Genomic DNA, 24,224 nt, shown 5'->3' on the forward strand with positions numbered 1-24,224 from the left:
TGGGGTAGACGGCATGGTTCTGAATCTCTACACCCTGTAGCTAAAGGGGGAAAACCTGAAATGCTGCTCACACACACTGGCAAAGCCTGGAAGGAAGAGCCAGGATACTTAGGGAAGGGAGTTTTCTAATATTGTCTTTTGCTCATTGTAGCAACATGTGAAATCCTCTCTCTTCTCCATGACAGCCTCGGTTATAAGAGCTGGCTTCCTTTAGGTCCAATACAAGGTGTTTCACTGTTCAGGTAATGCCTCGACTCCCGCCCCCAGCGCTGGGCACTGATCCAAGGCCTGTGCTCTGTACACAAGTGCTTTATCACTGAGCTAAATTGTCAGCCCTCTTGTTTTTAATTTTAACACAGGGTCTCACTGAGATCCTCGTGCTGGCACTGAGCTCATTCTGGACCAGGCTGACTCTGAACTGACAGCCCTCCTGCCTCTGCACCCTACCCCACCACACATCCTGGGTAGCTGTGATTTAGGTCTGTGCTACCAAGTAAAGTTCTCCTTTTCCATGTCTCTGTAAAGATCAGTTGTTCAATAAAGTCCATATGTGGTCTAGACTATGGAAAGGATACAGAGTGTGATGAAGGTGGACTGGGGAACATTCACTTTTCTTGTTTGGGGCACACTTTTAATGTAAATGACGTACTTGGGGAGTAGCCACATCCATCATTCATGTGTCAATAGCTTCTGCTTCTGTCTGTCTGTCTCTGTCTCTCTGCCTCTGCCTTTATCGTGTTCTCTGTGTGTGTCTTTCTCTCTCTTTGTCTCTCACTCTGTCTCTCTCTGTCTCTCTGTCTGTCTCTGTCTGTCTCTGTCTCTGTGTGTGTGTGTGTGTGTGTGTGTGTGTGTGTGTGTGTGTGTGTGTGTGTGTGTGTGTGCATGTGTGTGTTGCTAGACTCTTAATGAAAGGTAGGTAAAAAAGACTACAGCTTTAGCCATTTTCTTTGATTTTTTTTACTCAAAGATGAGGTCTGAGTTACCCAAGTTGGCCTTTAATGTGCTAGGTAAGTTAATCAAGCATAGAAATTATGATCCTCCTGACTCAATAATCCACTTAACTTGGATTACAGCCATACACTGTGATGCTCAGCAAATCTATCTATCTATCTATCTATCTATCTATCTATCTATCTATCTATCTATCTATCATCTCTATCTGTCTATCTATCATCTATCTATCTATCTATCTATCTATCTATCATCTCTATCTGTCTATCTATCATCTATCTATCTATCTATCTATCTATCTATCTATCTATCATCTATCTATCATCTATCATCTATCATCTCTATCTATCTATCATCTATCTATCTATCTATCTATCTATCTATCTATCTATCATCTTTGTCTTGACATCACATCTGTTACTCCTTTTCAATGTCTTCATCATGTTGGTGTCAAAGCAAATATCGCAGCACCCGAACCAGGGCCCATTGCTGATGCAGTTACCTCCTTCCTGGCTGGTTGTCCCTGGAGTCATACTTTATAATGCACTATCTACAGCAGGAGAAAGTGGAATCTCAATGAAAGAGCTGCAAGGCCTGTTGGGTGAGATGTCTCACTCACCTGAGCGAAACGACTGCCTGTTCTACCCACTCTGCGTCCCTTGAGGATCACTGGAGACTCCTCTGATCTATGCAAAGTGCCCTTGAAAATGATCACTGCTGGGAAAAGTGCAAAGACCTTTGGAGTCAGGCACACCCAATCTCTCACTCTCTAAGCCTGGGAATTTTCAAAACCAAATTACACATTAGTTAAATTGTCACGAGATGTCACTCTTCTGGTGCATCTCTGACTTCATGGGGTCCTCTTGTTATGGACGTTAGTCAGCCAGCCAGCTATTATGAGGCTGTCCTCCTCCAGTATGGTCCCATCTTAACTAATTGTCTCTGCAGTGAACTTACTTGCAAAGGAGATCATATTTTAGGAACTAGTACTGTGGGGAGGGGAGACAAACTCACCTGTGACAGTGCTCACATGCCATGCTGTGTGGGAACTTTGAGATGTGTGACCTAGCAGTAATATCCTTCAGGGCAAGGAATGTTCTTTTCAATGTTTCCTTACTGCTCCACACAATCTTCCCCTGGCACCTTATACAGCCCTATCCTGGTAAATTCTTATTACTAATAAACCTAGACGCTCTCCTCAAGTGATAAGTAAGTCCCTGAACCCACACAGCAACAACAGAGGTTACACATATACTGAGAACAGAATCATTAGGGTCTGTGACAGGATACTGGACATGACCCTTTCTGCTTTCTTACATGTTACTAGGAGAATACCAACAGGAGCAGGGGGCAGAAAAATAGACACTGCCCAAGTGATGGAACTTTCTAGAGAGTCAGAGCTGCTTCTTTTCCAGAGGCAGAAGTGTAACTCTGTTCCTTGTCATACTTGGACACTTGATTTGCCTCACAAATCAAGGCTGCCATTATTACCTTTGGAGGTGGCTTAGCCAGCCTAGTACTTACTACTTCTGCCAAGGCCATGTTCTGTAATTGTCATGGCTCCTTTGTAATTGTACCCTTCCAAGAAGTCCCAAGTAATGTATGCCTGACAAAGACCTCTTGAGAGCTTGCAGAGTCAGCCTGCAATACTCATGAGTGTTTTCACTTTACAGTATATAGCTCAGTACTTGATATACACATATGATATGCATAACCATGTACACCCGTGATCAAGAAGAGCACACAGAATCGTTAATGACCTTTATGTTAATGCTGTGTTCACACACACACACAGAGAGAGAGAGAGAGAGAGAGAGAGAGAGAGAGAGAAAGAGAGAGAGAGAGGAGAGGAGAGAGAGACATACACACACACAGATACCTAGCACAGACATAGCCACACAAATACATAAAACAGATACACACACAGACATAGACACACACACATAGACACACAGAGACAAACATACACATACATATGTGCACACACACACACACACACACACACACATACCACTCCACATCACACTATGATGGAAACACCTTCAATTCTCTATTGTTCTCCTTTCTTTCCTTCCTTTTCTACAGATGGGCCTTTGTGCCAGCTGTGACTGCATATGGCATAAACAAGTAACTTCACTTCTCCTGGCCTAAGGGATGAAAGAGACCTTTGTCACTTGAAATCTAGATGCTGCAGCTCAGGGGAACATGTGAGGCCATCACAGACCTCTCTCCCAGCTTAAGAATGGATTCTACCAGACTGAATCACATGGATGCGAAGACAGACCACGCAGCATAGCATTCAATGGTTTGAGGACATGGTATCCTTTTGTTGGCTGGACTCCCTCACTCCTTGGCAGCTATACTGCCCAGCCTAGGACTGGGCCAATGATGCAGTTGTCTCTTGCCACAGATGGGGCTGAGTCTAAAATAAGCCCATGGACTGACTGCCTGGGGCTTTCTTCTGATTTTCTTCTCTGATTTCCTCTTCCACTTCTCTGAGCTGACAGTAACACACATGGGCTTGAAAAACACGTTTCTAATACCTTCTTTCCACTTCCTGGTACCTACAATTCATGTGAATTATACTTTATGTTCATCTTTACATTCAGCAGAGTGTTTTCATTCCTGGGAGAGGCTATATAGTAATAAGCTTAAGTAAGTCAATAATAGGCCTATTTTTTTTTTGTTTGTTTTTTAAAACGATGGAGAGCTTAGGGTTTATCTTCTTAGTTTGCTTCTTGCCACAATGACAAAATACCTGAGGCTGGATACTTTGCAGAGAAAAGAGGTTTACCAGACTCATTGTTTAGGAGTATAAGTGAGTGCATGTGAGTTAGATCACAGCATGGTAAGAGTATGTGCCAAAGTGACATGAGTAAACAGAGAAGGGCCAACATACGGTAGCCTTGTTTCATGGTGTATGCAAGGAGCACAGTAAAGAAGGCACTGAAATGGCTGCTCCATGACAGAGAAAGGTTTCTATCGTGGAAGAGAAAGAGGGAGAGAGCATCTAGAGGCACCTGGAGAGCTCAGAGCCTAGAAAACAAGGAACAAGCTGGACATGGCCAGGGCTTGAGAAATGGGAAGAATGGCAGAGAATATTGAGAGGAGATATGAAGAATAGAGAAAACTTAAATAGTAAGGAGGGCATGGGGGTGGGGAGATCGTGACCTTATAAAGAAGGGGGGTCTGGATCAACCTGGGGGAGATCATAGCAGAGTGTGGGAATGAAAAGGGCCAGGTTAGTATGGGTGCTTTGTTAAGTATGTAAGTACATATAAAAAGGGACTGAGGGGGCCTGGAGGCCAGCATGGGCTTGGATGTGCCAATAGATGTCACAGGTATATGTCCATAGAGAGCCACATGTCCTATCTGCAGAGACAATGAAAATGACTCCCTTTATTAGAGGAGAATCCCTTTCTTACATTCCTGAGGAATGCTGGCTTTTATCTAACCACCAGAAATCCTTCTCTATATGGTCCAGTTTGAATTGATCCTAGACTCAATTTTGAACCAAGTCAGTGGGCCTGTCTTTTTAGGGGAAATTGAAGTACCCTTTTGACCCAACATATAACAAGCCACTTTGGAGAATGAACAACCCAGTCTCACTAGACTTAATTCCCATCACAACATGGAAATCAACCACTGTCAAGGTGCTTCCTTCAAGGCACTAATTTCCCATCATTCCTCACTCTTCAATGCTCTACAACTTGACTACACCCTTCCACTGGAGGTCATGCCTTAAGTACAAGTTTCATAAAGAGACAAGCCATGCCTAAACCTAAGAGTATCAGTTTCATTAACTTGTTATAGAATCTTATTTTTTTAAACCTACATTGTTATTATGCATGTTGCCAGCTTCTGAATAAACAACAGAAAATGGGTAGGTAAACACATTTCTTTCTCCATCAATATTTGGAGAAAGATCTTTAAAAATCAATGTAGGACATTTTCCAGAGCTAAAAAAAAAAAAAATGACAATTCTTAAAGAAACACTTATGATGTCATTCTGTTTATTTTTAACAATGTTCTTGTTGTGAAACTTTTTTTCTTGACTTCATTCAAAAGCATCTACTAAGAAGCTATTGTGCAGACAAGAGTATCAGGGAAAGGGAAAAGAAGCATTAAGACGGAGTGAGCTGATGCTCAAGGGTGTTGGATGATAAAGAGCATCATCAAAAAGAAAAGCAGAGCCGAGGGCAGAGGTGTCTCTGTTGAAAAGTAGACCCGGAGGTGACAGACAGGGTAAGGCACAAAGTTACTAACAAGTCATAGATGGAAGCCAGGCATGTGTGGATAGCTCTAGAAGTGCATTGTGGGTAGACAGAAGAGTAACCACAAACCTTAGCAATAAATGTGTAGAGAGTGGATGAGCTGGACCAGGGACCAGCATTTGGGAACCATATAGTAGTCTAAGGCAGAAAGCAGTACTTTCACACTAGCATGGCCACAGGAAGCTGACAGGGTCTGACTTCTTATCTAATTGAAAACCAGCACCATCTGCCTCATTATCTAAACTCTCCACTAGTACAGCAGTTTAAAATAAAATCAATAACACTTCCAGTGGTTTGAATAGGTTTTTTTTCCCCATAGCCTCGTGTGTCTGAATACTTGGCCCACCGAGAGTGACACTATTAGAAGGTGTGTCCTTGTTAGAATAGGTGTGGTCTTGTTGGAGGAAACCTGTCACTGTGGAGGTGGGGCTTTGAGGACTCCTACTGCTCACGCTCCACTCAGGATGAAGAAGAGCCTCCTTTTGTGGAGGAGCCTGTGAAGGATAGTCTTCTCTTAGCTGCCTTCTGGTCAAGATGTAGAACTCTCAGCTCCTCTTCCAGCACCAGATCTGCCTGCCTGCTACCCTGCTTCCCACCATGATGACAATGAACTGAATTTCTGAAACTGTAAGCCAGCCACAATTAAATGTGTTCCTTTATCAGAGTTGCCTTGGTCACGGTATCTCTTCACAGCCGTAAAACCCTAAGATACCACCTTTCAAATATCCGGATCTGTCCTTGAGGAGGTATCCTCAAGACCTGTGCTCTAAGCCTACTTCTAGAACAAAAGTTCTATCAAAAGCTATTTTGAACTTTATCAAAACACCAGTGTCACAAAATAAGCATGTTTTCTCCCTTGGAAGAGACTTTGGCCTCAAGGAAGTTATAGAAGAGTTGAGATACTAAACATTTACAGCAGGATAAAATGAATTTAATTGAAAGCCAGTTCAGAGGGGGCTGGAGAGATATCTCTGTGGTTAGGGTCTCTTCCAGGGAACCCATTCCCAATGTCTACACCTCGAGGTTCACAACCATTTGTAATTCCAGTCCTGGGGAATCCGATGCTTCCGTCTGGCCTTTGTGGGCACTAGGCACATGTGGTGTCATATTCACACAAATTTAAAAAAATTAAAAACTAATTCAAAATAACAAATTTCTTTGATGATGGACCGGGAAATCATAGTAAGGGACAGGGAAGAAGGTAAAGGGTTGTCCCCATTAATTTAACTGCTTTACAGTAATTCTTTCAAAAGACAAGTCACATCACAGCCTGCCCACTCACTGTCCCTAGAGATTTAATCAAGAGGACACACAAGCCCTAAAATGACATTAAGCACTCTGCTCTGCTCTACTCATAGCAGGAAACAGGTCAGACCAAATCCAACCAGAGAGAATAGACAGCACTGTAATTCATTTCCTAACCATAAGCCAGTTGTCGAGACCCTCCTCTAGGTGGCCAGTAGATCCAGATACTAGTCCACCTCTGCTTTTGATATGCTACTCTTGGAAAGCATGTTGCCTCAGAGACTCATTCAAGAAAACCTTTCCCTCCAGTTCATGATGTAGAGGCTGAGAGAGAAGAGAAATTTGCTGGGCCAAAAAGCCAACATGGAAAAGGGTAATAATCAAGAGCAAACCCAGGGAGGACTGGTTACCAAGCTCTTTTTTCTTTTCTACTCCAAATGGCTCCTGCACAGAGGGTGTGAGAACTGTTCTCTAAATAAGTCCCAAGGCACTCATGGGGGAGCACACAGGAATCAGACCCTGTGCAATAGGGACCGACAGAGCTCAAGCTGTTTATAACATTTGGGAGCCAGACTGTAAATTAGAGATATTGTTCTTCAAAAGTTCAAAAGAATGCTTGAGAAACTACAGTGGTAATTGCTGTGGAGACAGAGCCTGCCCAGGAAGTTTCCATGCATGAACCTTGCACCTGACACATCTCTGACAAGCAAGCAAGGTGCTTGTAATTGGATCAAACCACTTGTAAAGGGTTGTAGCAGCAGGACCTCCTTGGGATCCCAAAGGGCCAAAGCTATGCCTCCAACCCCACAGCCTGCAGATATGGTAAAGAGGTGAAGAATATGGCTCCCAGAGCCAGACAGCCTAGGTTGGAATCCAGACATGGCCCTGTTCTAGTCCAGTGGCCAACAGAGTCACTGAAGTTCACCAGGCTGATATCCTCATTTATAACACACAGGGGATGGCAGTATCTACCTTGTAGGGATTTGATAAAGAGTGAATGGCTCTTTTCACACACACACACACACACACACACACACACACAGAGAGAGAGAGAGAGAGAGAGAGAGAGAGAGAGAGAGAAAACTTACAGCATTACACAATACACAGTGCATATGATAGGAGTTAGTAATAACTATCAACATTGTTCTATTGTTCCTGGATTATATTATGAAAAAAGGAATACTAGCACTATTAGTTACTATTGAATAATTGGAATTTTTTTAAATGTGGACAAGAAGGACTGCTGTCTGTGTGACTTTCTGGGTCCCATCTGCTCACAAGGCTAGCTGATTCAGGGTAGCATCATGACTTAATGGAAATGCTAACAATTCAACTTCCTTATGAGGCAGGCAGGTCATTTGATCACTCTAAAGACCCTGTGATATCAATGGCCTTGTGTAAAGAGTGTTTTTTTAATACATCATGGCTGTTTTGTTTGTTTATTTGTTTTGGAGGGTAGTTGAAATGGTTACTATGCTGTATATGTCTCCAATGTGGCGCCAGAGGTGAGATCAGTCTTAAGGGGACTGGATGCTGTAAAATTCCATACAACAGGAGCACAGTATAACTTTTTTTTTTCAGTAGCATACTTTGCAAGTCTAATTTAACAGACAGTCGGGTTTTCTGGCTGACCTCTTTTTATTTTATATCCTCTTGGGCAATATGAGAAATGAAAGCCGAGAGCTCTCTCTCTCTCTCTCTCTGTCTCTCTCTCTCTCTCTCTCTCTCTCTCTCTCACACACACACACACACACACACACACACACACACACGAGGTGTGGCTGGAGGAGAGAGTGGCAGTTTTCATTAACTCCATTAGCACCGTTTTCCTCGCAGTAGCTAGGCACCCCTCCTTTCACATCTTAGGAACCCAGATCTCTCCAAGTGAAGGTCCAGCCCATCCAGTCTTCCTTACTTTCACTGTAAAGCCTCAGCTGCACATTTCAGATTCCTGCCCAATGAATTATGAAGACCATCTGCTTAATGTGGGTGATGATTTGTTCTCCCTCCTAAAATAGTTTAATTATGTTGCTCCACAAACATCGATTCTCCATTTCATCTTCAAGTCTAAAATGTTTAATACTTACGCAGCTCAAACTAAAATATTAAATGGACAGAGAGGAATTGTGTTTGTGCTGCTGTTTCGTGAGCTGATGTATCATGGTACTGTGTCTGCTTTCCTTCAGCTGGACCATTTAGAAACCAGGTCTAATGGGGAAGGAAGGAGGTTGGAGAGAGTGAGAGGTAAGAGGACAGCTTTGATTTCCTCCTGTTAAGGTTCTGATAGATTACACTGGAGAGGAGCACTTTCGTGCTAAGTTCATGGTGGCGCACACACACACACACACACACACACACAAACACACACACACACACACACCACTACCCTCTCTACAGAGTCCCTTGAGAATTATCAATGTATCATTCATACATCAATATCAATTAACTCAGAGTCATCCTCTAGGGAACTTAATATGAGAAGATGAGCAATCAAAGAGCATCCGGAAACTTCAGGGACTTGCTCTTCTGAACAACCAGCATTTTCCAAATAGTTTAAGATTTTTCCCATTTAAGAGCAAAACCACTTATTTTGTTTTTCCAACATAATATTTTCAATGAGTTAGTATATAAAAGCCATGAATCTATTATAATTGTTCAATTCTGTTCTTGTAACTTAGCCTCTACAGTTCAATCATAAGCATCCATTTCTGTGACGAGCTAAAAAGTATACAATCAAAGTCTGCAAAAACTGTACCACCCTTTCCACTCCAGTGACAACTAAAATGGAAAGCTGATAAGCAAACAACAAGAAAAAAATGGAGCTTCCAATAAAGGTGTCAGAAGCAGACATCAGAGGACAGCTCGGGAGTGAAAGGGATAAAATATGGGTGGACTTTATAGAGGGCGGTATTAAGTAAATGGTCCTCTAAAGACCTTTCTTTCATGGCTGGGTTTTCTGGCCAGCGTCACTCTGTTACACTGGTAAAAATCTCAAAGGGTACACCATTGCTGCTGGGGCATCTTCCATGTTCCTCCTTGTCTAACTCCATGCTTCTCACTTATGTTCTTAACAATTCATAATCCAAATGAATAATGGACAAAGACAAACCACATTTTGATGATCTAGGTGTAGAAATTTGTATTTCTATTAAGGTTCTGAGTCTCTTTGATTTTCTTTCTGGGCCTTAGTAGTTTTGGGAGGCAAGAGTGTTGAGTTCCTGACAGTTAGGAGCTGCTATTGTTCCTTACAGTTTGCTAAAAATGTCTTCTTTGTGGTTCCCATGTACAGTGACAGTATACAGACCACAGGCCTTTCTCTCAATCCTCCCAAATGAAAGGCTCCCTTCTTGAGTAGTTCTCTTCTATCCAAGAGACTTCCATCTATACGTATCTGTTGTTCACATGATGGGCAACCAATACTGTGGAATCTCTGAGAAGGGACATACCCATCAAGAACTTAGAAATTCTTCCACATGACCAGCCTCATGGACATGCCCCTTCCTAGTGGTGATGGCTTCTGGGAGAAAAAAAAAAGTCTTCAGCAAGCATGCTGGCAGAAGTCAGCTCAGCAGCTTACACTGTAGGCAACAAGAACACAGAGAGCTCAGCTTCACTTGGCTGAAGCTATATTCCAAAAGAGCATCAAAGGGAATGGTCCAGGGTTCTATACTCAGCATAGTAGAATGTTAGAGTGATTTAATTGAAAAAAAAATTAAAGAGGAAAGGAGATACTAAAAATGCAAACATATTTGTTTCCGTGAATCACATTGCAATTTTTCTGATACCTTTGACTAACTTTCTTCTCTTCACAAATGCCAGAAATTGTTTACTTTCCAATCCCCACTCTACTCTCTGGGCAAGTTTCCTTTGTTTTCCTTCTCTTCTATTCTGGCTCTTACCAAGGTGTATTAACTTGATTTCTTTTCCTGTGATAAGGACCATAATCCAAAGACACTTGGAGGAAGAAAGAATTTATTTCATCTTACACTTACAGGTCACACTCCATTGAGGGAAACCTAGGCAAGAACTCAGGACAGGAACCTGGAGACAGGAACTGAGGCAGAGGCTGTAGAAGAACACTGCTTATTTTCTTGCTTTCCGTGACTTGCTCAGCTTTCTTATACCATCCAGGACTACCTAGTCAAGGGTGGTACCACCCTAAGTGAGCTGGGACCTCCCACACCCATCACTAATTAAAGAAATGCCACAGGCTTCCCATGGGCCAATCTTATTGAGGCATTTTCTTAACTGTGGTCACCTCTTCTTAGATAGGTCTAACTTGTGTCAACTTGACAAAATCAAAACAAACAAACAAACAAAAATACAACCAGGACACAGTCTTCAAGATTCTTCAAGATCTCTATGACCAGATAGAAAAGATCATTGTCATTTTAAGTGATATTTGAAAATGGTCATAATTTTGGACAGTGAGGAAACTAAATGGAGAGCTTAGATTCTGGGATTTCTCTTTTCTTGTCTCTAACCTTTCTTTCTTCGGTAAAGGGAAGGGGGTTGAAAGAAAAGGAGGGGAAGAGTAATATTATAAGAAATTAGAGATATAAGGATAGATTACTAAACTTACTCTAGGAGAGTGCCCTAGGCTCTGGACCAAGACAACATGACCCAGAGAGCTGCACAAATGGGTCCAGAGCAGCCAAGATGCAACATAGAAATTAATATTTCTTATTATTGGCAGGAAGTAAATTCTAACAGCATGGAGCCTAGCCAATTGCCCAGCTATTGTGTTGTTTAAGACATATTAAAATATAAAGGCTGTGTGTGTGTCTTTCATTTGGGAAAATAAACCATTGAGGTGGATAGCAACCCTATGCCAGGATTAATTAATAATTAATACTACACCAGAAGCCTTGTAAGTCAGGTTCCTGTCCTGTGCCTGCCATTTCCTACCCTTGTAACTCTGACCAATTACTCGGTCTCTTTGAGATTCAACTTAGCATCTTTCTCTATAAGATGGAGAAAGAAGAAGGTAGAAATAATACCAGAGAAAGCAAGTGTCACAGTGGAGAGGAGTCATGTGACAAATCTCTCCCGAAGGGGCCACAACACAGTAGGGAGCAGACATAGACACACACTGCTCTGAGGCTTGGCTGGCTCAGCGGTGTCTATGGGGTATGAGTTGTCCACAATGTGCTTTCAGAACATATGTGAAGACTCAAACCCATATTCTAACAAAGGATCCATTCTAGCAAATAAGAAAATGCTTAACATGTACACTCTACAAGTACTTCCTAAGCCCTATTTAAGAGTTATTATATAGTCTCATGAACTCACATATAGCAGGGCCATGTATTGTAATTTCCCATTTTCATAATGAATGAGGAAAATCCTAATCTTGATTATTTTTCAAATAATTAAAATCCAGAACAATGAGGTTTCTGCATATAAATGTCAACTGTTTTGTTTTTCTTCAAATAAACCTACCTGTAAACCACGCTGCCTGAACTAGGGTCTGTTCTTAATCTCCTTTAGTCTCTCTCTGTTATTATACTCTGCTTGGAGGCCACCTTCTCTTGGTCTTTTCTTACTTCCAGACATGGAACACCTTATCCTGCATACATACAAGTCCATCAAGACTCGTATGTTAGGAGCTTGTTATGGTTTGTATGTGTTGGGCCCAGAGAGTGACACTATTAGAAGGGTTGGACCTGTTGAAAAGGTGTGGCCTTGTTGTTGTAGGTGTGTCACTGTGGGTGTGGGCTTTAATACTCTCATTCTAGCTGCCTGGAAGTCAGTATTCTGGTAGCAGCCTTCAGATGAAGATGTAGAACTCTCAGCTCCTCCTGCACCATGCCTGCCTGCATGTTGCCCTGCTCCTGCCTTGATGATAATAAACTGAATGGCTGACCTGCAAGCCAGCCCCAATTAAATGTTGTCCTTATGAGAGTTGCCTTGGTCATGGTGTCTGTTCACAGCAGTAAAACCCTAAGACAGAGTTGATGATTTAGCTGAGTGGTAGTATGCTTGCCCAACATATACAAGGCACTGAGCCTGATTCTCAACAATGCACAAATAAATAAATGCATACAACATATTGGCATGCCTGTCACTACACTGCCATTTCTGCTCAGAATGAGCCCTCACCTTGTTTTAATATACTTTAAGATATTTTTGGAAGCCTCATTTGAGCACCAATGCCTTCCCAGTCTCTCTCTGCCTTCTACGCACACACACATGTTGTTCACATGACATGGTGACATTTAAGCTCTGTGTTTGTACATCTGCTTTCCTCACCAGATGCAGGGTTTTAAAGAACAGCTTCATGGTACACACAGATTACCTGAAGACTGTGATGAAATTTTGGTTTCTTAGAAAACCCAGTTATGTTATGTGAACATGTTTTTGTTTTAATCCCAGGTGTAAGATACTAGGATGCTTCACAGTAGGTGATTGTGATTTGCCTCATGCACTAGCAGGGGTGTGATTTTTGTCAGCTGCAGATAATTTAATTCTGGGGGTTCTGGAGAGATCACAAACAGGAGAGCTCCAAGAGGGCATGGCAGCTGCTGTTTCCCACTGCTGCTCCCATCCACACCCCCATCCCTGCTCCCTCATCATGCTGCCGGTCCCTGTTGGTCCATCCTGGTCCCTGTTGCTGCATTTGCTGTTGCATTTGCTATTGCTGGTTTGATGGTTTGCTGGATATTCTGACAAGACTGGCCTTGCCCCAAGGAACTCTATGCCCTGGAAGTAGCCTAAAGAGGTCTGTGCCCTCTTTCTCTTCTAACCTTCTTTCTCTCCTACCTAGTGTTGGGGAGTTGGGAGGGATTAGGGTGGAATAAGAGTTGGAAGGGAGGTAGAGGTATAAGAACACAATAAAGCAGCTTAAAATGTACACCAAGAGAGGACCTCTTTAAAATGGGACAGGTAGAAAATGAGTGTCTGCATTTCACATAGATCCTAGGTCACTCAAACCTCAGCCCCAGAAGCTTCCCAAGTCACTTGATTCAATGTCTGTGTCTGAAATCTCAGGGACCTCATTTTTCATTTGTGTTTTAAATAGCCACCCAGCAGCTCTACTGACAAGATGAGATGTCAGGGCAGCAGGCACAATGTAGAACAGAATCTGCATATGTGGGCTAGTACATTGAGGGATTGGCTGTGGGAGAGGGAAAAGAAACAGGAAGCAGAGACAAGACAGATTATAAGAAACAGGAAATGAGGAGGAATGGCAGAGGTAGAGAGAAAGGAGATGAGGAAAAGAAGAGTAGATTAAAGGAGAAAGAAGAAGACCCCACTCAGCTTTCCTGCTTGGGGTGGTCTGTGTGATCTGGCTTTCCAGACCACAGGCCTGACCTGTGCACTAGAGTCTCCTAAGGTGGTTACTCCAGGGTCTGCAGGGTTGGTACTCTGTACTGTCTCTGCCTTGCTGAGTGAAGAGGGACCAGCTGTTTTGGTGAGAGTAACAACAAACCATCATATCACGAGAGTGTATCCTAAGAGTAGAAAGTGTCTCACCCACTAACACCCCCAAAGCACAGTTTACCTGATACAGTTCAATTCGTTGTTCAGCCACTCTGGCTTTGGGGTTCTGCAAGCGAAAGACCCTGAACTCCGCCTTCACCAGATTTGAAGCATTCTTCTCCATTGTTGAGACATCAAAGCGGACGATTCTGAAGTAGGGTCTGTAGAAAGTGGGAGGGATGGCATCTGTAAAAAGTAAGCACAACCGTTGAGAAAGATTCAGTCTATCATGCTCTCAAGAAAGACCACAGTGTGAGATAGTCCCAAGGAGCCATAAGGGAAATGGCTACAGAGTTTGGTTTCCAATGGCCAATTTAACACCATTAACAATTTAATCAGGAACAAACTAAAATCAACATGTGTGTTTGGTTCCAGGGGAAGCAGATTAAGAACGATTAACAAACCATTTCCAACCACCACGTCTGAATGCAAGCAGTTAACCCAGTCTTTTGAAGGCTGACAGACCAGTGGAAAACCCCAGATGGTTACGAATTGGAACAAGTTCGTGACAGTTGATGGCTGGAGAGAGCTGCTGGGCTTGCAGACACTTTAATCAGATATGCCAAGAAAATAGCTCCTAAATGGCAAGGCTTCTTTCTCCCCATGTGTTTCTTTCCTTGAAAGTTTGGCATCCAGCTACTCTACTCCTATTCAGGCTCATGGACTGGGTAGGCTTTTTACTTTTAAAAATCTAGGCTTTCACACACATGACCAAGTCATGATAAGAAAATCTGAATAAAACAAGATCAGACCCAAAAACTACCCACACCTGGGCCAACCTTCAAATTCTTAGAGATGGTAACTTCATCTGTAGGTAAAAGGTGAACCGAGCTATGAAAGAGAAAGAATAAAGCACCAATTCCTTTATTTTGGAGCCTCGTGGAAGACAGCATTTGTGATGTTGCACAAGAAGTTCAAGACAATGTGTTGCTCAGAATCTTCTGTTATTTTCTAGCAACTGTCCTTGCCTTTGAATATTGACGTGGCATTGCCCTAAGATCCAAGCAGGCTGCCCTGCCTCTTTGATTCCACTTCCAACACTCACTGAGCACCCACATTGGGCCAACAGACCACTGGCTTTTAAGTATGTTTCTACAATCATCCAATTTTCCCCTGTAAATATACCTTCCCCATTCTAGAATGTTCGAGCTGATGTAGAAGCTCTCCTTGCGCTTACATTCACATGACCTCATAACAACATGATCATTCTATTCACATGACCTCATTACAACATGATTAGTCATTCACATGACCTCATAACAACATGATCATCTATGGTTATGCTTCTCTTTAAAGACTTTGTTTCTGCATTGTGTCTTTTATTTTGTTTTCCCCTATAAAAATTTTAAAATCTGGAATATAGAGACTGCTGGCAAGGAATTTCCTCCCCCTCCCCACGGGGCAGGGTTCTGAATATAGGGATTTCACCAAAGATCTCTGGTTTGCATAGTTGATCATCAATGAGTGCTTTGAGAGAGTCAGATATCTGGTTATTGGCAATACTAGCTTATTAAACAAGCCATCGTGCTGATTTTAAAACAGATAATAAATACCCCTCATGATTTCCTGGGAAATTCATGCCTTGACAATTTCACTGTAGTGTGAGAAACAAATCAGATTTCCTCAGCTTCAGGAGCTCTGCAGGTTTTGTAGCATGGGTGCCCTTTCTTACCTCTCCTTAGGTCCTCAAGGCTCTGCAAATGCAAGCTCAAGGACTTCCAAGTCAACTGCCCTAGGCTTTGTAGACTCACAAACCAGAACTCTCAAAAACAAACAGCCCCACACATCTAAAATAAGCAGACTTTGGAGAAAAGAAAGGATTCCCTGAGACAATGTGCTGGCTCTCGGTGGGACAGACTTGTGTGAAGCCCTCGGACCAATCGAAGAGTCCTTGGAACCCCTGAGCATCGCAGTTCCACAAGGCAGCTGCTGGGACAACTGGGACTTTTCTCTGCTTGAAATAGACCCATCCCCAGGAGTCAGAATCCCTAGTCCTACGCTAAGCAGCGCAGCTGAAAACAGGTTGGTTGCCCTGGCACAGCACACTGGGCAGAGCTTAGGCCAGGTTCTTTGGTTTTCCACACCCTCTTGGCCAGAACCGTCCACAGGAGGAATGGCCACATTCATCTCCGCTTATCCTCTATGCTAGACAGCAGAGGCTTCAAACATCCTTTGAAAGCATGTCCTGGAAGAGCAAGACTGGCTTTGTGTGTTTCCTGTCATTAGCCAGAGTAAACATCTCCTTTTCCCCTTTTTCTTTCCATGGAGCCCCTCCGGAACTATTTTGACTTCCGCAAACACCCATCTTTCACACCTCTCCACTATAATCTTCTCCTTTATCAAGTTTGTAAATAAGTGCTCTCCAGATTTATTTTTATTCTCTTTTGTGTTTAATAAACTTTGAACAAATTTTCCCCTTTTCTGGTCTTCTCCCCCCACACACACACTTTCCCTTTTTATGGCTGCCTCGGACCGTGAGGTCAATTTTGTTTCTACTTCTTCTAAGCAAATCCCCAAATGATCCTGTCCCCAGGCTTTTGAGCCTGAAGGGGCATTGGCAAATATTTACAAAATCAGCTTGATGGCTTAGTGTGGGCCCTCTTCTCTGCTCCCTCCACCCCAGGCACACAGTTCTCTCTGCTGGCTCACAGAACCAGTTAGACAGCTTATATTTCAACCGACTGATAGTATCAATCTGCGTTTAGGTTCTAGTTAATACACGAGGTGGCAGGATGGCTGAGCAGGTCCGACCAATGTCTCTGGTCAGGTTTTGGAGCCAGGTGAAATAACCGGGCCTGGAGGAGGATGTGACGAGCCAATAAAAGCTGCTGACCCACGAGCTGTCCCCTACTGTCACCTGCTTACTGATCACACGATCCCTGGCCTGGATGAGGGGCTTGAGCAACTTGCCAAATGACCTCTCATTTGAGAAGATATTGTTGAAAATTGCTCGAAACGAAATGGGTTACGTTACCACCAGCCAGAACCAGAACACGGCAAGCTTGCTCCCTCAGCTCAGGCCGCCAGAGCAGCAGGGTAGGGGTTTAATGGCTTGTGCAGCCCAGATCCACCCACTTAGGAATGAGCTGTTTCCTCTGCTTCCTCCAGGAACTCACTTTTCCCTCTGGGATGGGTTCTTGCTACAATCCTCTGTAATTCCAGCTTCCTCCGTTCTCTTTCTGGCCAGGTGGCCAGGTACTCCCGCTTGCCCTGCACCGGTTTACCCACATGCACAGCCTGGCCCACCCTTTTTCTGACCCACTTTTTCAACCCAAGCAAACAGATTTCCCTTCAACCCTTTGGCTTTCCCACCAGCCGCTGACTCAGTTACTTCCCCCAAAGCATTCATTTCCATGTGCCTTGCACTCAGAGAAAACCATGTGCACCGGAGATTCCCGTGTCACGAATTGAATGGCCATCTGCCCCTCACCTTGCTCCGCCTACACATTTTTTGCTAAATTGAATTTGGGGAATTGGAGGGCTGGGGGCACAGGGATTTAACTCCTCAATAGTTTGCAAAGTATCTGTATACAGAAAGCCAAATGTAGCATTTAATCACATATGACTTCATAAACATAACATACTGACCTGAGTCTGTTCCAAATAAGTAATTTATTATATATACTGTATCTTCTCTATAAAAGCACCTTGGGCTCAGGTGTCTTTTATTTACAGTTCTTTACTTCTACATAGGCCAGAGCTGACTTCTTAGCCTTGGGACCAGAGCAGATGCCAGGGTCCTCATATTCAGGCCCTTACCCTGAGTTGAATGCTGTATGGTATCATTTTGAAATATTTAATAAAGTTTTAATTCATGTTTTTTTTTTTTTACACGAAGTCCTATAGGACTATGGGTGTGAGCTTGGAACCTCAGGCCTTGTACTGACCTATCTTTCCAGGATTTCCTGCTTCTGCTCTTTGCTCACTGCTGGTCCCAGCCTTTTACACAAGGTTCTTGGATCACATGGTGACCACTGTTGTCATCTACACTTAGAAGAGTTAGAATCAGGCACACAGCTCAAGTCATTTTGAGGTTGCAACTACCCTATTCCTTGCTGGCAGTGTCACAGTGCATTCAGAAAAACATTCCGTGAGGACACGCCCACAGCCCACTTTACTTACCAAGCATGGGCCACTGTGGAGCTTACAATATCTTGGAATAGAGCAACAGACTTATGGGGAAGAGCATGCCTGCTTGGTGATACCACGGGCAGTCAGAGTCAGAGGGGCCCTAGCAACAGGGTCAGGGGGGCCCTAGCAACAGTTAGGCTGAACATTCTGAGTTAGCCAGCAAAACCTTGAGTGCCTGTGAGGATCTCTCAGTGCAATAACACCTAGCACCATCACAAGGGAGCATGGCCAATATAGGCAGAGGCCAGAGGCAAACAGAGAGATAGACAGAGGGACAGAGACTGAAGTGGAAGAGAGAGAGAGAGAAACAGAGGCCGAAACAGAGACAGAAACTATGAAACAAAGCCAAAAGTTGTACACACTATGACCAGCCTGCCTGCCTGCCTGCCTTCCTTCCTTCCTTCCTTCCTTCCTTCCTTCCTCCCTCCCTCCCTCCCTCCCTCCCTCCCTTCCTTCCTTCCTTCCTTCCTTCCTGTGGTGTTCTTTCATCCTTCTTCACTGGTGCTTCCTTCCTGGTGGTACTAGGATATAATCCAGGGCCTCGTATATGCCACGCATTGCCCTACAACTGAGCTATATCCCCAGTTGTTCTAGAATTTTCTAGAACAGCCTCTCTTTTTCTGACTGAGCAAGAGACCCCATGGTTTTCCTTTGAAGAAAGGCCCTGCTACATACACAGAGAACAAGATCTCAGGAAGGAAAGATCTCAGTGGGGAATCTCAGTTCTAATACCAAATCAAGTAGACCTTGGCTGAATGCAGCAGGCACATGACCCAAGATTTTCAGAGCCTGTCTCTTGGTCTACCTACCTGGGCAAGTCAATATTGAATGGTGCTGTCAGGACCACATGGGAAAGCAGAAGGGAAGTTGGAGCCCTGGATCCTTCACAAATCTCTAATCGGGTCCCTTGCAAAGCTGCCAAGTTGCCATTGGGTCTTTGCGAATGTGCCCGGGAGGGACGATCTCTTGCTGCCTGACAGAATTCATTAGAGGCAAAGAGAAGGAACAAAACCAGCTGCATGTCCCAGGGCACCATATAAAGGGCTCTGTGTGCTCTAATGCCTGTCCCCTGTAAGGGGAGGGGCTAGAAACCAGAACCTTCATAGTTCCCACCATCTTCCACTGTTTAACTGAAAGTCCTGGCTACTCTAAAGGGTGACAAGACAATTCCATTTTCCCACCAAAGGCCCCTACATGGAGCAATGCCATCCCTACCCCCATAATGAGTTCTTTAAAAAAAAAAAAAAAAAAAAAAAAAAAAAATGTAATGGATAGCAGTGCACACTCATAATCTCAACATTTTTGGAGGCTGAGGTAGAAAGACTGTCATGGGTGGGAAGCCAGCCTAGACTAGCCATCAACTGTTCTAAGATGACTAGGGTTATATAGGAAGACAAAACAAAACAAACAACAAACAGCAACAACAAAGAAACAAAGTCCAACAGGGGTGCCTGTAGTCTTGGCACTCAGGAGGCAGAAGTAGGTGGATCTCTAAGTTTGAAGTCAGCCTGGTCTACAGAGTGAATTCCAGGACAGCCAGGACTACCCTGTCTGAAAAAAAACAGACGAACAAACAAAATAAAAAAACAAAGTTGAAGAAAGGTCTTACATATGTGTTCTGACAAACAACAACAACAAACAGACTGTAAGAAATGCTCTAGGATGCCCAGAGTTCTTCCCTAAGCCAGGCCGGGCTTAGCACTCTAGGGTTTATTCCTCCATTCAGTGGGTACACCACAAAATTGACAAGAAAAAGACAGGAGACCTGTTGAATTCTTGGGTCAAGGATAGAAAGGCATTTGCTGTATTTGCTAAAATACTGGTTCTTAAAGTGTGATTCTGGGCCCACAGCCTTGAGAACTTGGGAACCTGAGATAAATGCCTGCTACTGGAGAGGGGGCATATTATGCACCAACTCTGAGATACCCTTCCTGCCCCCATGATTCAACCTACTAGCACACTGACTGATCCCTGGCTAGTCAAGCCAGTGCTGCTACACAGGATCATTGGAGACCAGGAGAAACGCTTGGTGTCCAACAGCAATAGTCATCTCAGCAGGTCCCATCAGTGTTCTTTATCCTTGGGGAATTTCCAAGTTGAGCAAGAAAGGTCAGTAGGTCAAAGTGAAACATAGATGGTGTGGGTTTACAAGGGATTTGCTAATGTCTGGGGAGGTTTTGTGTGTTCTGCTCCTTGAGGGCTTCATAACCTATTTGCACTTTAAATCCAGCTAGACACCCTCCTAAAAGCCATAGGAGGCTTCCAAGACAATGCAGGGTCCTTCTGACAAGAGTGGAGCTAAGACTCTTGAGGCTGGGAAAATTAGGATTACATGGGAAGGGAAAGACACCCCTCACCTGGGATCCAGTTTGTGTTTCCTCTTGATTGGGAATTGAAAAACTTCTACACAACCGAGAAAACTGAACTTGCCTGCAAAGGCATCTCTAACAGAGATGTTAAGAAACAACCTCTTCTTTAGGCTAGAATGTTTGTAGCCTCTAGCTTAACTGTCAAACATTCCCCTCCCATTAAACCTAACCATATGCCTCATAAAACTAGTTTACAGTTCCATCTGCCAAAGGAAATTCTTTGAGATAAGATAAATACGAAAACCAGCTCATATATTTTTAGCTAATTTTTAAACCACGTAATCTTTACATTTTGTTGGAAATTATGACATGAGTTAAAACATGGAATTCTGTATTCAGTTGTTATGGAAACAGCTGAAAATGAGGCTCTTGAGGGGCCAGCCATGCAATAGCTTGGTTGTATACACCCCTTGCCCTAAGTTTCCCTTTCTGAAAACATAGCCCTTAAACCTGAGGCATGTACCACCCCTTATCTTGTCTTAATAAACTTGCTTACTGTGGTAAATGTTGACTGATCTTCAGATTCTTTTCTGCAGTGTAGGCAAGGATCTGCTCTATCTGAATGGAGCTCCCTAAGTGGGGAGCACAGTCCTGTGCCCTCTGTCTTCCCACTACCACGAACTCTCAAAGAATGAGCAGAGTCGACATTTGCTACGTTTCTTGATTCTTGAGCACCCTAGATTTTGAGAACTACGGACATAAAGGACAGAAGAAAAAAGTCAGAAGTAAACACAAAAGCACAAAGGGACACCTAGGCTTTTGATCAGATCAGACATTGAACATATCACATAAGTACAAATATCCACCTATCTTCCAAGATAATAAACTCGCACGCAGGCAGAGGGGATTCACATCCTTGCAGACATCTGGTGTAGCAAATCTGGTAGCTCTTCACACTATTGTCATTTTATGGCCTCCATAGCTTTTGGCCTCTGGATCCTACTGTTTAAGAATGGTTACTCAACCTGAGGGTTTTATCAGCTTCATACACCTATTGGCTGGATAGCAGGTAATTCTTTGCGCAGCCATCTTTGAGAACTTCGACCATAGACTCTGCTGGTCAGATCACATGAGTTTGGCCAGCCTTCTATTTCCAGTGCCCCAATTCATGAACTAGCTAGGGGGTGAATAAAATGTGCCTATCTCACCCTTCCCCTTCCATAAAAAGAAAGGACTGCTCATATACCATGTGCTGCAGAGAAACCACACCACTTCCAAGATGAAGAAATGCAGTGTGGGGAAACTGAAATAACTTGTAGCTCACATCCAGGGGAAGGTGGTACTTTCAGTCAAAAGTACATTGAGTCTACACTCTCTGCCTCCTGTGAAACATGGGCTGCACGAACGCCACCTGGGCAGAAGTGTCAACGCTGCCATTTGATGGGCTATTGCAACAAGAGCACCCAGAAGGAAGTTTGGTCCCCTTCAATAAAGGTCACCTTGAGAAAGCTTGATGCCAGGATCTACATCTTCACTCCCCAAAAGATTGTTCCCTGGGGCTGCACACTGCAATCAAACCCCAGTAAGAGGGGTGTTGGTCAACTCCAGTGTTGCCCTCAATCTCTGCTGACTTTCACCACATGTGCCTACTCCCCTAACCCCATTAGCATCTGCATACAGCTCTGCTGGAACCTTCCAAGGAGCAGAAGGGACTCCTTGTTTCCTTTTCCATGACAAACTCCACCACCCTGAAGCTTAGCCGTGATTGGTATGGACATGTGACATGCTTAGTGAGTGTAATGGTCCCTCATTCCTGACATCCTCAGTGTGCAGAGAAGTAGTTTGGGGGTTTATTAGACAGTCCCCCAAATGCAATAAGACAATCAGGGCACCCAACAGTTGGAGGGCAATAAATCAGCCCCTATTTGTGTGTGCATAGGCGCAGCCAGCAAGAAACCAAGACAATTGTGTTTTGGGGTTTTCTGAAATTTGTCTTGGCACACTGGCTGTAGATTCAGTTTCACTACCACATCCCCACACTGCTGACATTCAAGTCACAGCAATTTAACACAAAATGACTGAGAAATAAACAGCACATCGGCCGTGGTTTCTGATTTTCTCTCCGGCCATCCCACCTATTAAATGTAACAGGGCACCACAGCATCTGCAATTTACAGTGGAGTCTCCGAGAAGGGGACGGTGTCAGACTTTGACATGCTGCTGGCAGTGGGGAGCCTAATTGGGCCAGCATCAGCTTGTGTGACTTGGCCTTCATCAAGCTGCTACTTGAGACCCTGCATACTGTCAGCAGGACTGTTTGGGCCCCTTCTTACACAGCGAAAAAAAAATTTTTTTAAAAAAGTGAAATAGCAGTGGTGCTGGCCCGTGATGTTTGGTTTTCTTGAACTGTGACAGACACAGAGTTTCTCCTTTCTATCCCAAAGTTTCCATTGCCCCCATAAAACCCCTCCTCTTTGGAGACACCCATTTCACTTACTGTTCCAGGTTTCTCAGCCACCTCTAGGCTGGCTGGGGAGGTTTGGGGCTTCATAGTAAAAGCTCTGGATGCTGAAAAGCAGGCCAACTGTGTCTGCAAAAGGCCACTGGCTAGCTTAGAAAGCAATACAGAGAAGATACTCATGGAAAGAGTATGGCCGGACCCACATTTAAAGATCTAGTCAATGACCTTATGGCTTCCAGGGACAAGCCAGCGTAGCTCTGGGGGATAATCTACTTTTTGTTTGCTTGCTTGTTTTTAAGATAGGGTCTAGCTATGCAGCACGGGCTGGCTTTGTACACATGAGCCTTCTGCCTCAGCCTCCCAATGCTAAGACTCCACGCATAGACTACTGTTGCTCAGTTCAGCACTGGGATCAGATGTTTGCAATCAGTTTTACAGGGTACAATGTCTTTGTTTAAAACACGTACATCCCTCTTTTCTTCCTCCCCCATTTCTTCCTTTGTTCACATCTCCCTTCCTTTCTTCTTCCCTCCTTTTCTTCCTCTCTTTTCTTTCTTCCACTCCTCCCCTCCCCCTCCCTTTCTCCTGTCTCTTCTACTAGGTTCTTTCTCTCCCTTCTTTCTTCCCTTTAAACTATGCTTTTGGAAGCATTCAAGGGTGACAAGGGCTGGCTGTTCTTGAGTAGGACCTGAGTTCAATTTCCAGCACCTGTGTGGAGGCTCACAACTTAGTGCAGCTCCAATTATCAAGAATCTGATACCCTCTTCTGGTCTCTCTGGGTTTACATGCATTCGGTGCACACACATGCATGTAGGCAAAACACTCAACACATACACACATACATAATACATACATAATACATACATACATACATACATACATACATACATACATACCAAAGCAGCTGTGCATTTTGTTCTCTGACATCCAGTCACCTTTCTGAACCACCAGTGCAGCTAAAGAGGCCATGACCCCACAACATCATTATTTGTACAACTACTGCAAAGAACAGCAGTCACTCCAAACAAGCCCAACGGAAAGACATCAACATGTGTTGACTGCTTTAGTAAATTTCACTGGAGCAATTTAAAAGTCATCCTGGATCCCTTCCATATTTTATTTTTTTCTTTCTCTTTACAGATGAAGAACCTGAGGGATTAGGATTTTTCTGCAGTTCCACTAAACATTGGCAAGGCATGGGTTGAAGCTCTTTGTGGGACGATCTCACTTTCCTGTGCTGCAAACAACACAGAGGGACAAACCCCCGGCATTCTCTCTGCTAGGACAATGTCCCCTCCTGAAGCTCTGTAGTAATCTACATCATACCACAGGCAGAGCAGCTCCTTGCCGGTCTGACAACATTGCCCAAAT

At 43.8% G+C, this 24,224-nt stretch overlaps 1 protein-coding gene across 3 annotated transcripts in view; it reads right to left on the reverse strand.

Moving 5' to 3' along the window:
• Window positions 1-24,224, reverse strand: part of Tgfb2 (transforming growth factor beta 2) — an 85,377-nt gene that overhangs the window by 16,134 nt on the left and 45,019 nt on the right. For all 3 annotated transcript variants that reach the window (XM_034513004.2, XM_034513002.2, XM_034513003.2), the window contains one exon: window positions 13,975-14,138. In XM_034513004.2, the coding sequence (XP_034368895.1) occupies window positions 13,975-14,138 (164 nt within the window). The remainder of the gene's footprint in view (window positions 1-13,974; window positions 14,139-24,224) is intronic.

This window comes from Arvicanthis niloticus, chromosome 10 (assembly GCF_011762505.2).
Source record: "Arvicanthis niloticus isolate mArvNil1 chromosome 10, mArvNil1.pat.X, whole genome shotgun sequence".
NCBI lineage: Eukaryota > Metazoa > Chordata > Mammalia > Rodentia > Muridae > Arvicanthis > Arvicanthis niloticus.